Here is a 16821-nt window from a genome sequence, read left to right as displayed (position 1 = left end):
TGTCTGCAATTGGCAAATGTACAGATTCAGTGAAATAAAAAGCAGCAGGTCTATAGTTGCAAAGAGAAACAGATTCTGTCAGACACGAGCATCTGCTGAAATGTTTAATCCCATTTTAACCATAAATAAATGACACCACCCAAGCACAAAGCTAAAATTATTTGATTAATTTAACTTTGATTACACACTTAAAGGAAATTTGAATTTATGATTTTTCCTCTCAGGAAAAGGAAGATCCAGTTGTGCAGAGATGAGGTCTGTGTAGAGCTGCTGAGGTCGGAGAGTTAATCCTGACATATTAGCTCCCACAGTGTGCCAGGCCCCGTTTAAAGTGTGTGAGGCCAAACTGGCAGATACTCCAGGAAACATGGGATCGGGAGGCTTAGTCCATGAAACCCATAGAACGAGAGCAGATTTCAGCATTTGAGAGAGAGAGAGAGGGAGGGGGACAAAAGCCAGTACCATCGCATGCTTTGCAGCTCTGCACTGTGTCGGCCCGTCCTGACGTTCCTCAGACTGACTGCACTGACAGAAAGGACAAAGTGACGGGACTAATATCGACCTCAGCCACAGCTGTCAGACACCAGCTGTGCTGTAAAGCTCCACAACGCCATTTTTCAAATTTGCAATATTTCACAAGCTCAAAATAACACATAGAAATCATATAAAGCAACAGCAAAGTACATAATGATCTATAGGATTTCTCCAGAAGGCTGCACATGGTGTATTTTTATCCTCTACTATCCTTGCTCCCTCAGTCCCCAAATGGTTTTTCCTCACTTCCTGTCTATAAGGATCTCCAGCCACTGGTTCTCAGTTGAACAGCAGAAGCATTTTACAGTGAGAAATGGCTCCCCGATGGAAAACTATATGCATGTTCCTATTGAAAACAAAATGTCTGAGCTTGAGCTCGAGGGTGTCGAGAAAGAAAACGAATGTGCACAGGTGTTGTGTATGTGAGCATTTGGGGGAGTGCATGAGCTCCTGCGTATGGGTGCAAATGTTCTGAGAGCGACACTGATGCAAAAATCAGCTGGCTAGTCTCTGGAGACATCTTACTTGAAAAACAGATACAGTTCACATGTTTACACTGTGTCGATTTCACTCCACCTTTGAGTTAAATACCACATGGGAAACCGGTTGAGTTGTTAAAAGTGGTTTTGGCTTCATACCAGCCCTGCAGAGCAGGAGAGAAAGTTTTTTGAGAATAACAGAGGACTAGATGTGCCACCACACATTTGATGAGAGAGAGTCTGCAACAGCAGCAATGATTCTTTTAGTGTCTGAGGATTGCAATCATCATCGATCCTAAAACTGCAGCTGCAAAACAGTAACTCGCTCTCGGAAAAAGCAGAACAGGACACCCAAACTCAACACCAGTACCTTATAAATTGCACTCTTTTTATCATGTCGTCCAACCGCAAGGAGAAACGAGTGTGGGTCTGTGAAAAAACCCAAGCAGCCAAAAGGACCACAGGAAAGTGAGCTTGATTAATTCACCATGACTGAGAAAAGCTTCCAGCCATTGTTTAGTTTTCCTCTAAGGTCTCCTCCCTTTTTACTCTTTCCTCCTGAACACAGGCATCTTATATTTCACCGAAAAATTTTCTGTCCTTCTGCGCTGCCTCAGTGCGATACACATGGGCTGCAGCATGGTGGCGCAGCAGGTGGTGGGTAACCAACTGAAAATATTGTAACACTCAGAAACATTCAGGCTCCCATCTTTATTAGATAGATTTGAATGGGACCACCTGTTTGATTTGATGTAATGGAGTCACATACTGGCCGCACAGTGGTTATTACACTCGTCTCATAGCAAGAATATCTCTGGTTTGAGTGTGTGTGGTTGTCTGTCTGTCTGTCTGTTTGCCCTGTGGTTGACTGGCATCCTGTCGGGGGTGTGTGAGCTCTTCTCCCATAGTCAACTGGGATGAGCGGATTACACCGTCGTAAGACAGGTTAGTTTTACCCTCCTGGCGATATGTTGATGCACTATATCACATATCCATCCAGTGCCCCTTTGGATGGATAAATGGATCTATGAACTGAGAGGCATGAACTTTTATCTAATCAATAGTCAAATTAGGAAAAGCCGTTTAGACCTACGATGCAATAGTCTGCCTGTCCTCAAAAAGACTGTTTACACAATCCTTTAGCATGAGCAAAACCCAATCAGCATCTATAGTTCAGTCAAGTGAAACACTTACGGAGTGTGACAGTTAATGACAAGTTTATCCAGTTAGAATTCAAACTTGTATTTGCAGGGATCAGATAGTGAAATATCTCCGGAAATCAATGATCTGTGCAGCAAGCGTTTATGTGTCTGCAATGTTGCAACTGACGCGAATGTGACTATGGCCTAAAATGGCTTTTCCTCTCTGTTTCTGCATGTGTTGGATGTACATTTTAGAAGAAAGAAACATACATCATGCTTTGCAGCCGAGGTATTTTTGGGAGTGGATTATGAACTAGAGCCCCAGAAGAGAGAAGCTCTTTCATCACAGAAGTCATTAATGCTGCAGCAAAGTCCTGTCACTGTTTTTACATAGAATCTGAACCGTGGGAGGGCTGCATGCTTGCATACACCTTAAAATCCACACATATGCATAAATGCTTTCAATAATAATAGTCATCAGTCAGTTAGTGGCTGCATGTTTATACCACAATATTATAGTATTCTTTCACTGAGGGGGATTATTTAGCATTTAGTAATTAAAATTTTACATTGAATATTTCCTAAATAACAATAAAGTAATTTAACTGCTGATGATGGCCAAAGGTTAAATTTGTGGTAATCAATTAGCCTCAAATACATGTTTTTGGACCGTGGGAAGAAACCCACGCAAGAAAGACCCAGAAAGGCCCAGTGGCACAACACAGACGCAAACCTGAGAACTTCTCACAATGAGGCGATAGTGCCAACCTCTCCACGATTGTGCAGACCATTACTGAAATTCTAAATGGAAATCTGAATTTACTGAATAAAAAGCTTGAGTCAGAGTTCAGATGTTTCATTAAATTTGTTTGTGTAAAGATCTGGCAACAGGAAGATCCATAATTGTCTTTTGACAATTCACCCAGCAAAGATTGCAATACATTGCCAAAGGTATGTGATTTCATTAATAAATCCAGCTTTCCATCTTCAAGGGTAAAATGATTAAAAAAAAAAAAAAAAAAAAAAGCACTAGTGGTGAATGTAATGCTACTTATTCAAATACTGTGCAGACCATTTTCTTCCGAAGCCAGAGCAGAGGCAGAAAGACAACATAGAAAAAAGAGAAAACTCACAAAAATACAGGAAGAACATACATATGAAAATCACAGAGTCCAGTATCAAACCAAGGATTATCTTGATGAGTTTTCACCACCACACCACTGTGCGGCCTTAAATTTCATCACATTATATTATATTATATTGTCAGATTGTTGCCTAATCCCACCCTTGATGTTATCACCTTGGGTAATGAGCAGATTGGACACATTTTCTCCAGGGACTGAGAGTGAGGTCGCTCATGTGTAGGGAGTGAACGTGGCATCATAAGTCAATCGGTGACAGTCGAGCCGCGGATCACAGAGGGCAGACTCGCGCACACAGGAAGTGCATTCCTTCCCCTCACAGTCACTGCCCCCACTGATGTTTGTTTAAACTGGGCTCTGATACATGGAGAGATTACTTCTCCTCTTCTCCCACTCCACCCTCGCTTCTAACGCTCTAAAAGTACCCCTGTGTTTTCTGCAGAAAGAGGACAGACTGGGACACAGAGTCCTTGGAGACTCTTCACATCTTATCGTCCCCGCCCAGTTCTACTCTGGAAGTGACTCTCACTGCATTGACCCACTTTTCTGCTGGTATCTAAACTGGCATCTGACAGAGTGACCTCTTGCTTGACTTTCAGAGACCAATTACCATCAAAAGTTACAATTAACCAGCTCTGCACAGAGCAACTAATAAAGCTTCAACACAGTGCTGCTATTATGTGTGAGGTGAATGCTACCATCAGCCAAAGATCGTTTAAATAGGCACAACGTGTTTGTTATTCTGGACTATTCTTCTGTTTGATATGACAGATGGCACGGAAAGCAAAACATGGCCACTGGAGTCCTGTTATCTGATCATCTATACAGCCATAATATTTATCATCCTGGTTATTCTGTTCATTATTTCCATCCATTTTTGAACTCACTTTATCCTTTTGTTGCACCAGGGGCTCATGGCCAGGTGCCTCAATCTACTGCGATGCTGCATGAATTATACTTCACATCTTTTACTATTGCCTGGCCCACATATTACAGCCAACCCTCAAATCATTCTTTTATAACACTTTGTCCTGCTTAGGGTCACGGGGAGGGTTGAGCCAATCCCAGCTTCCATTGGGTGAAGGCAAGATACACCCTAGACATGTGTCTATTCTGCAAACAGACCATCACAACATGCAAACTCCACAGCAACATGGCCTCAAACTGAGAACCTTTGTGCTATGAGGTAAGACTGCTAAGCACTACACCTGTGACCTACATATATAACTGTCAAAGTAAAAGTTAAAGCCAAAAGCTTACACCCTGAGGGAAAAATAACAAACAAAAAAACAGATAATGGTGAGATGAATCAACCCAGAGACTGTTTATAGTGTCAACTGTCAAAAACTATTTTACCATTACTCATCACATGATGTCATTTCAGAGGAGATGATAAATCATTACTCATTTGTTTGGGAGTGGTAGAAACTAACCTGAGCTTGTCGGCCACAAAGATGACTCGACGCTCCAGGAGCAACGAGGCGAAGACGCGCACCACCTGCCGCACACTGAGGCATCTGAAAAGGCTGTCAAAGTCCACGTGCTCCAGTCTGGAGTCGGTGGGCCGCCTCAGCTCAATGACCTGAGTGAGAAATATTAATCCACTCAGCACCTCCGGGTTCACTCCATCTGAATCTTCTGTTTTTCTAAGAGAAGGATGTTGTGTCTGGATTTTCCAGAAGCTCTGACCTCATTTCCTGCACCGGGCAGGAATGTCTTGACTTTGATCATCTTTCCTGGTGCAGGAAAGGGGGACTCCATCAGACTCCTCATGAAAGGATAGACCAGGGCTGCTGAGACACCTCTCCGTCTCTCCACCTCATCCAGGATCTGTATTTGTGAGGGAAAAATGCACAGTTGTCTTAATATACCAGTTATTACACCAGCTGCACTGCAAATTCTGCAGGCGTTTAGATGAAAATGTCAGTTCTTGGAACGTATGTGTTTGAGTACTAGCCACTGTTCCCAGAACAGCATGCGTCTTTTGAAAAATAGCTCATTTATCCATTTTCATGCTTTCTGACTGGAAAATTCCACCACATGTACTTCTCAGCCTGTTTCTATCCACTCTTCCTCTTGTCTGGCAAGCTGATTAGAGAATTGCTCATTTTCAAGGTCATATGATATCACCCTTCTCATTCTCTCCAGCTGTGTGTTTGTCTGTCTGCCACTTTGTCTAACACATCTTCATCTGAAATGCTTTGTGAAGACAGCGATCATTAAATACATGTTTAAAGATTTAGGCCATTTCTTTCCCTCTCATTACTTCTTGAAAAATATCCTTGATGCCAGTAATGAAGTACTGTAGTTCACAAATAAATACTAAATTGTGCTAATATGTTCATCATACTTCATCAACATAATTATGTTATTTTTGGTTGAACTGAACTACTAAATACAATTTTGAGATGTTTCTTTTCAGGGATATTCTTTTTATAGATCAACTGCAGTCTCATAACACTTATTATTAAATCCCAAATGTTTATGCAAACTGTCTTTAGAATATTCTGTGTTGTATCATTTCCCTGTAATGTAGCAGCCAATTTGTTTTCATCCGTCTGGATTCACTCACTTTGAAATATTAAAATAATGAGATAAGGATGAAAAAAGCCAAACAGTGACTGCGATGCTCTGTGTTAGCACCGATAAGACGTGAATGAAGGAAACTATAACACTCTGGCAAATGAGAGTGGGGGGAGTTTTGTTCAGCTCTGAGACAGGTTAACCACAGCTACAACACCACATACAGCTAGCTGGCTTCAGCTGGCTTTCTTAATGTGTTATGAATGTGTGCAAACATTTACACATGTGCCTAAAAGACAAGACTGAACTCACTGTAGAGAACAAGTCAAAACAGCCCAGCCTGCTGATGACACAGTACACCTCTGGAAGACGAGGTCCTTTCCCGGTCGGCTGTGAGAGAAGAAAAAAGAAAAAAAACAGACTTATTGGACATGAACAGATATGCTGACAGATGTTTTTATAAAAACAATTAAGATGTGCATTTAGAGTACTGACACAGCTACTATAAAGTTCTTGCAAGAGACATGATGAAAAAAGAAGAGTTAAAATATAAGGAGCAAAGACCGAAATATGCACAGTTTAAGACCAAATGATTCCTTGACTCAAAAGATATCTTTGGCTCGCAAAAGTGAATATTTGAGCTTCATTGTGTCCAGTGTGTTTGTAACTACATGGCTGTTTTCTCAATCATATGAATGGGTTATGTTTGACTATGCCCACTCGAAGCCTGATTTTAAATGGTGTGCTTATGAGCAAAGTTTATTATGGCATCGAAGTGGAAAGCCGATCTTGGGATAAACTCAATTTCTACACATGTGAAGAAGACACTTGAAACCACCAGTGCACAGACACAAAAAAATACTTCACAGTTCAGGATGAAACACCTCCTGTGCATCTACCTAATATACTGCATACTCAAATTTTTTGTTCCAGGATTTTGAAAAACTTTTAATTGTAAGGTTTATAAAATTGCCTTATATTTTTTGTGAGTAAAGGAAAAAAAAAATCAGTGAAGCATATATTTCCCATGGTTTATATAGATAGACCAGTTATCATGATTAAAATACAATCATCTTGAGAGCACCACCTTAAGATGAGTAAGATATGTTGTTTAAATGCTGTGGCTTAACTGTTTGATTTAATCTGTTGTCTGAGGTGAACGTCTTTGATGATGTGAAGACCTCCTTCCCACATGTAGGTGGGTAATCTGCTCCTCCTGATCATATCTGCTATCCTCAGTGTGCTCACAGACCACAATATGCTTCAAAAACACACTTAAACACACAGACATAAATGAATACAAGCACTCAACAAACGCCAGTCCACTTGTCCATATTAGGTATTCAATTTTCTCCTCTTGTTTCTCCTCCGCTTTTCCAAATGGATGATTAAATCAACTATGTGGAGCTTGATTCAAGTCCTCAGGAATGCTCAGTCACTGCCAACTTCTGGTTAGACAGCAGGGAGGAAACAAAGTTACTGGAGGGGAGCTGCTCACCTCTTCTTCTACCTTTGTTTAAATCAGCTTTTATTGAGATGAATCGCAGATCAACAGAGCAGATCAAACATAGCAGCGTTCAACACTGTTTTTCTCTGTCAAAGAACTACCAGCAATGTCTGGCTGATGAACACACGCTGTCACAGAGACGCTGTGAGTAAACATCTGAAGGCCATACGCACTGTGGTAGCATGCACATACTCTGAAATGCCAATTGGCAAGAGAAACTCGCTGCACATTCGCAGAGTCCCACACAGACATGCTCACTACCCACAAGCTAAATGCGAAACTCAACAAAACACTTGAAAGCTCTGCGCGGCCTCATTATACAAAAGAAACACTCCAGAATGACAAAGATGGGATTTTTTTATGGTTTTTCTTTTCAGAGAAACAATTGTTATATTCAATAAGTCGAGCCTGACTGAGGTTGAGCTTCAATTATTTTAATCTTGTTAAGTTTTATTCCCTTTTTGACTTTCTTTAATCTCCACACTATCATCTCTTTTCATAATATATAATTCATGATTATACCTATTGAACACACGTTCATTCTGAAAGATTTGTAATTTTTGTGAAATAAATGACTGCAATATATTTAAAATAGCAACTTTCATAAACATTCCAGGTCATAAACATGTGGTTTGAATATTTGTTATTCCAGATGTTTCTCCTACAAACACTTTGCTAAAGGTATTTCCTGGCCTTGCACTGATGCCTATCAGCTGCTAAAACACTAAGTGTGATCATTGTTGTCTCCATTAATTTTTTTTCTGTATTTTATTAAACTAACACCGAGGTCATGTGTTGTTTTTTGTAGTGATTTTTCCTGTCGCCAATGTGGACGGTCATGTAACACATTAACAGCGCCACGGGAAAAGCACATTGCGTGCACAGATAAAAACGCCTGTCACAACAAACAGGGCTCAGCGGGCTGCCAGCAGAGAGCAGAAGACAGGGAGCTGAACAGTGGCTTACCAGCAGGCGTCTGCAGTACCCAAACCTCCTGCTGCCGTCCTCTCCAGTCAACATGAAGGAGAAGGTCTCGCTGTCGCCAAAACCAAATTTTAACACAACAAAATCAGCATGATGACAAAATGACATGTGGTCGACACTTACATGCAGTGAAGAAAAGGCATGTTAATAAAACATGCAAAACACATTTGAGTGAGTCTGGACATCTTTCACAATTCAAGAGTACAGATGAATAGACAGACATTGTATTGTGCATGATGATATCAATCACTAAAATGATGAAAAGATCAATTTAGCACAAAGAGGCATAAAGTGTTTTCAAACCACAGCATGCCTTATCCCAGATAAACAATTTTCATTTATATTTTGATTCCAATGACAAAAACTCCCACTGATTTCACACAAAAAGGCCAAATCTTCTAAATTAAAGAAGCATGCAGTACGTGTAACCTGTGAGTGGCTTTGGAGAAATTTTCCAGAATCAGAAACTCCCGGGAGTTACTGCTTCTGTGTTTTGTAGCATTCCAACACACAAACAACTTTAATGAGTTTGCCACTTTGTGGAAGATCAGCTGTACCTGGTGTACTCCGAGACGGGACTCCAGTCTTTTGCATCTGGGAAACAGAACTGAGGGATGGCTTTCAGCCTCTGCTCTGCTTCCCTCATCTGCTTAGTGGGTCTCTCCAGCTGTGAAAAAAGAGGAAATATAGTGATCCATTTCTATAAAAAACAAAAACAAACCAATGAATGTCTCTGTAAGCACCAAATGACCAGACTAACATTTCTCTCACTACAAGGTTAAACCTTTGGCCCCTCCAGTCCTCATTAAATGAACAACAAACTGAGTGTTTCCCTGGTTGGCAGTTGCATATCTCCCAAAGGACACTTTAACAGAACCAAACAACTTAAAATATAATTTGTAATAACAAAAAACATGTCCAGCTCAAATGAATGGATACTGAATATTTTTAACATGTACCTTCTATAATAATCTATGACAAATGAAGTCACACATATTCTACCAGTAGCAGCATTAATAGCAGCAATGCAGGCCACAGCAATGATAACATTATAAACAGTAATGTTAGAAAAAAGAAGAAATACTGGAAGACGTTCAACAGTGATTTGTAATTACTGAAAGAAAACACTTGAAAACCTGTAGAGGTCCTCCAAAACATTTAGGGACACTGACATACGCGACATGTTTTTTTGGCTATTTGCTTCATGAGAAAATAACTCGGTCATCCAGGACTGTTCGTGTACAAGACGTAAAAAAGACCCAGTTATGATTTCTACAGTTACCTTGGGGAATTGGTAGGTGACCTCAGGAGAGTAGGAGTTTTTGCTGGCTTTCTTTTTCAGAGAAACGACCACAAAGTACTCGAAGAGTTCTCTCTCCTGCCACTCGATGAGCTGCAGCTCCAGGGTTCGGTAGCTTGGGGCTCGTCGAAGGATGGACTGCAGTTTCAGTAACCGCTGGGTGTGAGCTGGGGAGGAAAACGAAGATAATTTTCACAAATGCTACGAGCACAGTACAAAAATCTCAACTTTGAATGAACACCAGTGCAGAATCTCATCAGGGCCTATGGAAGCTGTGTCCACTCACCTTTGAACCTGTCGTCAGAGTCACTCTCACTCTCGCTGTTGTCATCTGGAGGCAGATATCGGAGAGGGAAGCAAGGATTTTACAGATCAGAGGGTATTTTCACAAGCGTGTTTTTGTCATGAGTACGACACAGTGAGAAATCTATGTGGGTGGCTGCGACACAAATATTTACTCACTTATCTAGCCAGTGGATAAAGGGAAGCCAGGAAAGCCTTACCTCTCAGAGAAGCAGTCTCAACATTGGACATGGACAGCTTCTTCAGCCTCTTCTTCCCACGTTTAGTGCAGTAAATGGAGTTGATCCTCTGGACCAGCTGTAAACAGAGGAAAGAGGAAACTCTGTGAAGAGTCTGACGGTTTGTTTCTTTTCATCCTAAGTATAGAGGAAGCTGGAGTGTACCTGGCCAAAAGTAACAGCATGATATTTTGTGCTCATGCGTTAATGGTCAGAAAAAAAGAAAAAAGAATAGAAAAGAAAAAGCGCGACTGAAAAGCTTCAGGGAAAGTTCTTGAGAAAAGGCACCATGAGGCCTAAAACCCACACGGTAATTACACGCATCAAGGTACTGTATCCAATATACATCTTTTCCAAACTGAGGAATTACAAGTGATCCGGAGCTGCTCTGATTTTGACTCGGTCCCAGCAGAAACCCGAGCTGGTCTGCATAGCAGGAACGGAACGAGAACAAAGTCGGGGCTCTGCCAGGACTTAGAGCAGGTGTTTGTGTAGGATCTGGCAGTGTGTACCTTGGGGATCCTCCAGTGCCTGTGTGAGGCCAGGGTATCACTGGCGCTACAGAGGCTATCATCCAGCAGGCTGCACGGTGATGACACACCGATCTGGGGAAGAAGCAACATTTCGTCGTGGCTGTAGCGCTTGGACAACTGGGACATTCGGTGACTCTTACGATCACACGGACCAGGAAGACGAAGGGACTGGCTACTGGGTTTGGACGGCAACTAGTCACAAACAAGAAAACATATATATGTTTGGTACATTTCATCAAGTACTAAACAGTTTTACATATAGCTATCTCAGTTCATAATGATTTTCATTCTCAGCAGTGGTTTCTGCTTGCTGGACTCAAAATACTTGCTAACCTTCTAGTTTTCATCAGTAATGTTCCTTGAGTCACATTTTATTCACATATTATTTTTAGAAGTCAAGTCTGCCATGTCGTGTTTATTCCATTAACAATTATATATCAAAGGAGGGAGAAGCAGACAAAGTTAACGATTCAAATATTTTTTTCTGTGAACAGAAAGTATTACCATTCCTCACACTGTGGTTGACAAAATATCTATCTATTGCTTAGCTTCTCAATGAAAACATTGTTTTGATTTTGTCAACTGATAGCTCTACTGCATCTTTTCTATTGAATCACTGAGCGAACTTGTCAGATAGTTTGATAGTTAGACAGCGAGAAAGGCGTCGGTTGTCACATCAGTGCAAAATACTAAATAATTCAATCTGTTATTCGATGCATTAATACAACATGAAAATGATCTGTGCCCATCTCGGTATGCACTGGAGATTGTAGTGATCTTCACACAATTTTCTCTGCAGTCTCAACAAAGTGGGCTAACTTTGACAAACATTCTCACGCCATGCAGTCGTATTTCATGAATACTTATTATTTTCTATTATACTTGCTTTAGTCTATTTTGGTGTAATATGCTTAAACATCCAGACAAGCTGGTAAAGGAGTGGTTGCAGGAGCATTAGATCATATTTGTTTTTTACAAATAACGTCTGAGACATTCCACTTTTTTCTTTCAGGAGGCAATTGCTTCAGCACTGAATTGAGGAAGCAGCGTGTCCAGATGGGCCTTTCTGTGAATATCACCAGGTCTAAACATGTCAAACTGTTTCCTGTCATGGCACAAATGGGGTGAGAGATTTTTTAAAAAGATCTTATCCAGGACCCTGCAGTGACAACCAGGGAGGTACGCTCACAGGAAAACGAAGCTGTGGTGTTCACTACAGGAAAACTCATCGAAGCTGCTGATCCCGACAGGCTCAAGACGCACCTGAGGTGGAGAGTTCAGCTTCCTGTCCATGGTGGTCCACGATCTGCTGCTCTCCGACAGACAAGCCTTACGACCTAAACTTCTTCGCTTCAGGTCAACATCCTCGTATGGATTCTCCTTCTCTGCAGGGATGAAGTGAGTATTCAGTCAAGATCAAATCATCAGTAAAGCTTGCAACAACTTGTGGACAGAGGATGTTTTTTTGACAGAAAACAGATGAATCTGTGGGGTCAAAGAGGGTAATCGGGGGGGGTAGCAAAGGGTGTCAAGGGCATAATCCGGTCTCCCTAGGCTAGTTTAAAAAGAGATGAGTCATGAAAGGTAAGTCAGAGGTCATTCCCAGCTGTTTCAAGTGAACTCCCTATTTTCAAAACAGTTGCTGTTGGCAGGCGGCCCCGCAGGCCCCGGCGGTCCAAGCTTGACTCTCTGGACAGTGGTGGTGAGTCACTGTCCAGGCATGCAAACAGCATACAGTGAGGGATGAAGAAGAGGATCACTTTCTTACAATTCTGGCAATTGCAGATTTCAAATACGTTATGTATTATAAGATTTTCAAAAACCCTTTTACCACTTTGTTTTTTTAACTCAACATTATTATACATTTTGTGTGAGTTTACATAATTATATTGATGTTTTATGACCTAAATGCATTGGGACCAAATGGTATTACTTCTTTATAGATGCGCTTCAGTCAATATATGAGGACAGAAGGGAGAAAAAGGGGACGTTGCAGAGCATTGTGCAGCTCTCACTGATGTCACCTGGCAAACGACCAACTTCAATAAAGACAGAACTTGTGTAACACCACAGTCCATGTCTATTCAGACATGTGCTCTGAGAATAGCTTTTTGGCAGGGTCTGTAAAAGGTTGTGAGAAAGAGGAGAAACCACAGCGAAGAATAAAAACAGAGCCAGATGGTGTCGAAATGCATGAAGGGAACTTTTAAAAGAAAGAAAATCTGTGTTATCTGTCAGTAGAAATTGAAAAGAAAAAAAGGATTTTTTTTCTTTTCAGTAGAAATTGAAAAGAAAAAAGCATTTTTTTATATTAGTTATTAGCACAAAACCCAACGACCCCTGCTTCTCTTACATTGAGAAAGTGTTTCCTTTTTTTTAACTGCAAGATTAATATTGGAAGAAACTATTTTTAAGGTAATAATTGGACCAGTACCCACCTACTCATGCATGCGTGACTAGAAAATGCTCACTGCTGGGATCTTTACAGCGTTCTGTTGTGTCACACAGTAAATTAGCTCGGTGGAGTTATTTTCTGTGCATCGTTAAAGCCGAGGAGGGCTTCGTCTGCACCCACATTGTGCTGCTGCTCCATTAAACTGAAGCAATACTGTAATGAGAGCCTGCTGGGAAAATGATATGTCTGTAGAGCTTCTTATGTACTGGAGGCTACTAATCTACTCCTCTGATTACAAACATCCAGATCCCTCTTTAACACACTCCCAGACACACAGTATTATATAGGGAGTGGACACACCTCAGCGGCACACTGTGATTGTACATTTTTGTGTGTACAATGGACTTTCTGGGCAGGGTGAGGCACAGAACAAACTACAGCAACAATGGCAGTATCAACTTCCTCTGCGGAGTGGAGACTGTGGTGATACTGCTGAACAAATCATGGCTTAAAGAAAAATAGGCAAAAGTGGAAAAACCGGCTATAGCTTGTATTAAAATCTGGCATTGCTGAAGTGCGTCCAGCAGAAAGATAGACAGTTATTGGCCACAGTGAGGAATTTGCTTTATTTAAATAATCTTTTGCATCAAAAGAAAGCAGGTTCGTAAGTTCATGTTTGTAGGTAGTTGTCTCGGTGCAATTTTCTAATTACTCATTCCATGCATCAGACATTTTCTCAGGTGCATTCATGAGGGTGAGTTCAATAGACAGTTGAATCATGCTGTCACTGGGGCACAAAGTGTGATTCATAGGCTTGTAAATGTAGCACTCATTGGAACTCCATTTATTGACTGCACCCACTTGATATTGCCATCATTTGTGCCATTGAAAACACCCTGTAGCACAGGTTACAGTTGACAAACAGTCACAGTGAAACATGTGACATTGAGTACAGGTGCAGGAAACCAGGATGAGTCAAGCAGGACAAGATGTCTATGTGGGGTTTTGTAGGGGCTTTGTGGTTTTTCTGGATACTTGTTATAACAGGCAACCTTAAAAGACAAATTTCCTGCTCCCCTGTCTGCTTCTTGAATGTATCATCTGTCCTGCCATAGAAGAAAACCACCATCCTGCTCAAATAGAAGCTCAGTTTCAAAGATTCTGTTGTTTTGAATAAAGACTGGCAAGTGAATGTCTCCTCGCTGCAAACTCTACATTCAGTGTTGGATGAACAATGAGGACTTTGTTGGAGTTGAAAAAAAATCTTTCATGTCCTAATGCTATTAGGCCAAGAAAATGGACTCAAAGACTATGCATGACCTTAGAATTGATCCTTCAATACATAAAATAAAAGCGCATTTATTCCCAAAAACTAATGCATTATTATAATTATCAAGTCACACTGAACAGTACATGTAAAAAAATAAATAAATCCTGCCCTCATTTGTGCATGCGTGAGAGCTTTTCATTAAATTTCTTTCAGCATGTAAAACTTTTAACTTCTGCTGGAATCCAAACTTCGTCGTGGGCCTGTACTCACACTGACACACATTTTCACTCCATTAAGTCGGCACCAAGGGAACTGGCAACAGAACTGGGCAGAAGGCCTGGGGTCATTCGCTAGTGGAAAGGAATTTGGCTCTTCAGCATGTACAGAATTTCATACACGAGTTATCTCACAGAGGATGTGATTGAGTTGGTTGAAAGTGAGGGGCATATCACCAAGAGAGAAAATATGACGCTCCTGAATAAAAATTCAGCACGCAAATGACGAATTATACAATGAACCATTTCAATAAATCCTAGAATCTTTTTTTTTTTTTTTTACTATAAAATGTAACACAAGCCACATGGCTTCCATTAATCTGATGGTGAAATTGAGTGAAATTCAGTTTTTCAACATGATACAGATACAGGAAGAAGAGCCATTATAGTCTGAGTACATTTATTCATGCTTCACACACCACTCGTTAAAATATCTGCTAAAGGCTTTTATAAAGGGCCTTTATGAGCCACATATTATTATAATACACGTATTATCTATTTACTGTAGCCATAGATAATACGATAACTAATGTAACATAAGGTGACATCTATTTTCTCCTATTTAAATGCTCATTTATTAAATCCGAACTGAAAGAGTCCGACAGAAACCGTCAAAATGAAGGTCATACTTGTATTCAAAGTTGTTGAAACCCTGTTGAGCATGCTTACCTACTATGTCCTCATAGGCATTCTCCTCTAAAGTGCTTTTGGAATTGGGTCGACTCCGTGTCTCTGCGGTCAGTGTGCCGTTCTCCGTGGGCGAGGACGGATATGAAGACGGCAAGCTGGCAGCATCCTCAGACTCGCACGACTCTCTGGAAACAAAAGACATAAGTTAATGAAAACAGGAAGATCACAGTTTGGGTTTTTTCTAAAGAAAAAATAGTTAATGTCCATCAGTGCCCAACAGATCAAAGAGTAACAGATAAACTACAGATGGCAATAAAACAATCAAACGGACAGTTTTACTTCTTACATTTGCTGTAAACAAAAACAAAAAAACTGAACAGATGGCTCAGATACTCCTCCTGTTTATAAACACATGTCCGAATCATTAGGTCCTTCCTCAATGACGTTACACCAAAAGTATTACTAATAAAACAAAACCCACAGAAACATGATCATTGCCGTGGTCCAATTACAAGGAAATTCTAGATAATTCACAAGTAAACATGCAGATATCTTACTATTTCTGTGAGGCACACATCACATGTCAAAGCACTGCACACACTGTTAGCTGAGTTACATGACTACAGAGATCTACAGTACGGTCGTGTCGCACCATCAACATCTTGTGGCTTTTAGGCCTGGTCTGAAATCATTACAGCCACAGGAATGTTAAACACAGAGTCCAAGGGACAAAAGTTTCAGGATTTTATGCCTGCTTGACACAGGCACAATCTAAAGAGGCCCCACCCTCGCAACCAAAACCCCGAGAGCTATACATTAACAATGGTTCAAAAGAACAGAACAAATAGTGCCTTTAGTATATTAACATGTGGACTTCTTTCTTCGTTCCAAGATAAACTTCCAGATCTTTTTTATGGACCTGCATGAATTTCTGGAAAGTATCTGACACATCACAGGTTCTGTAAACTATCATAAATCAACTATTTTTAGTGCGAGGAGTTTTCTTCCAAACCAAAAGGCATTTACTGTGTGATAAAATCCATGACCCGAAAAAGGCAAAAAGCAGCACTTTACAAAAACAATACAATGCCTTTCATGTAAGTCGAGAATGCTGTAGATTTCCATGTTATCCATCTCCTATTTTGCTTTTTGCTTGATACTGCAGCAGATCTCCACTCGGTCCCTGAAACAGACCGCTCATCTTTACTTTGATGGCTGTCTATGAGGCAATGACTGTGTAGCCCATGATATTGATGCTATTTAATATGTAACCTATAGTTGATTCGAAAAACCACTCCAGTATATACAATAGGCCATTCTATATTTAAAGTAAAAGACAGTAATGCATTAATAAAAAGCACAAATTCGGTGGTTGATTCTGAATTATCAGAATCAACCAAAAGAGATCACAACAAAGGACCACAAACTAGTCGCAGTAGCATTGAAAGTTTGTCCATTTCCATTTCAGATGCAATTGCGCCTCCAGCACATGCTTTTTACTGAGGTAGATTCTAGAGAAACACCATAAATGTTTTATTGCGTGAGAACAGAGAACACAAACAGCTCACTATTCTGGAGCTGGTCAG

At 40.7% G+C, this 16821-nt stretch overlaps 1 protein-coding gene across 3 annotated transcripts in view; it reads right to left on the bottom strand.

Annotated features, from left to right (window-relative positions):
• The window catches only part of dennd2b (DENN domain containing 2B), a 47492-nt gene that overhangs the window by 7754 nt on the left and 22917 nt on the right, over positions 1-16821 (bottom strand). For all 3 annotated transcript variants that reach the window (XM_080496654.1, XM_080496655.1, XM_080496653.1), the window contains exons 4-14: positions 15275-15420; positions 11929-12050; positions 10645-10857; positions 10115-10211; positions 9898-9942; positions 9594-9778; positions 8869-8978; positions 8294-8363; positions 6133-6210; positions 4987-5127; positions 4731-4879 (exon numbers count right to left, since the gene is read on the bottom strand). In XM_080496654.1, the coding sequence (XP_080352780.1) occupies positions 4731-4879; positions 4987-5127; positions 6133-6210; positions 8294-8363; positions 8869-8978; positions 9594-9778; positions 9898-9942; positions 10115-10211; positions 10645-10857; positions 11929-12050; positions 15275-15420 (1356 nt within the window). The remainder of the gene's footprint in view (positions 1-4730; positions 4880-4986; positions 5128-6132; positions 6211-8293; positions 8364-8868; positions 8979-9593; positions 9779-9897; positions 9943-10114; positions 10212-10644; positions 10858-11928; positions 12051-15274; positions 15421-16821) is intronic.

The sequence above is a fragment of the Blennius ocellaris genome, assembly GCF_963422515.1.
Source record: "Blennius ocellaris genome assembly, chromosome: 1".
NCBI classification, from domain to species: Eukaryota; Metazoa; Chordata; class Actinopteri; order Blenniiformes; family Blenniidae; genus Blennius; species Blennius ocellaris.
The sequence above is the reverse complement of the archived record's forward strand: the minus strand, read 5'-3'. Positions and strand labels throughout refer to the sequence as shown.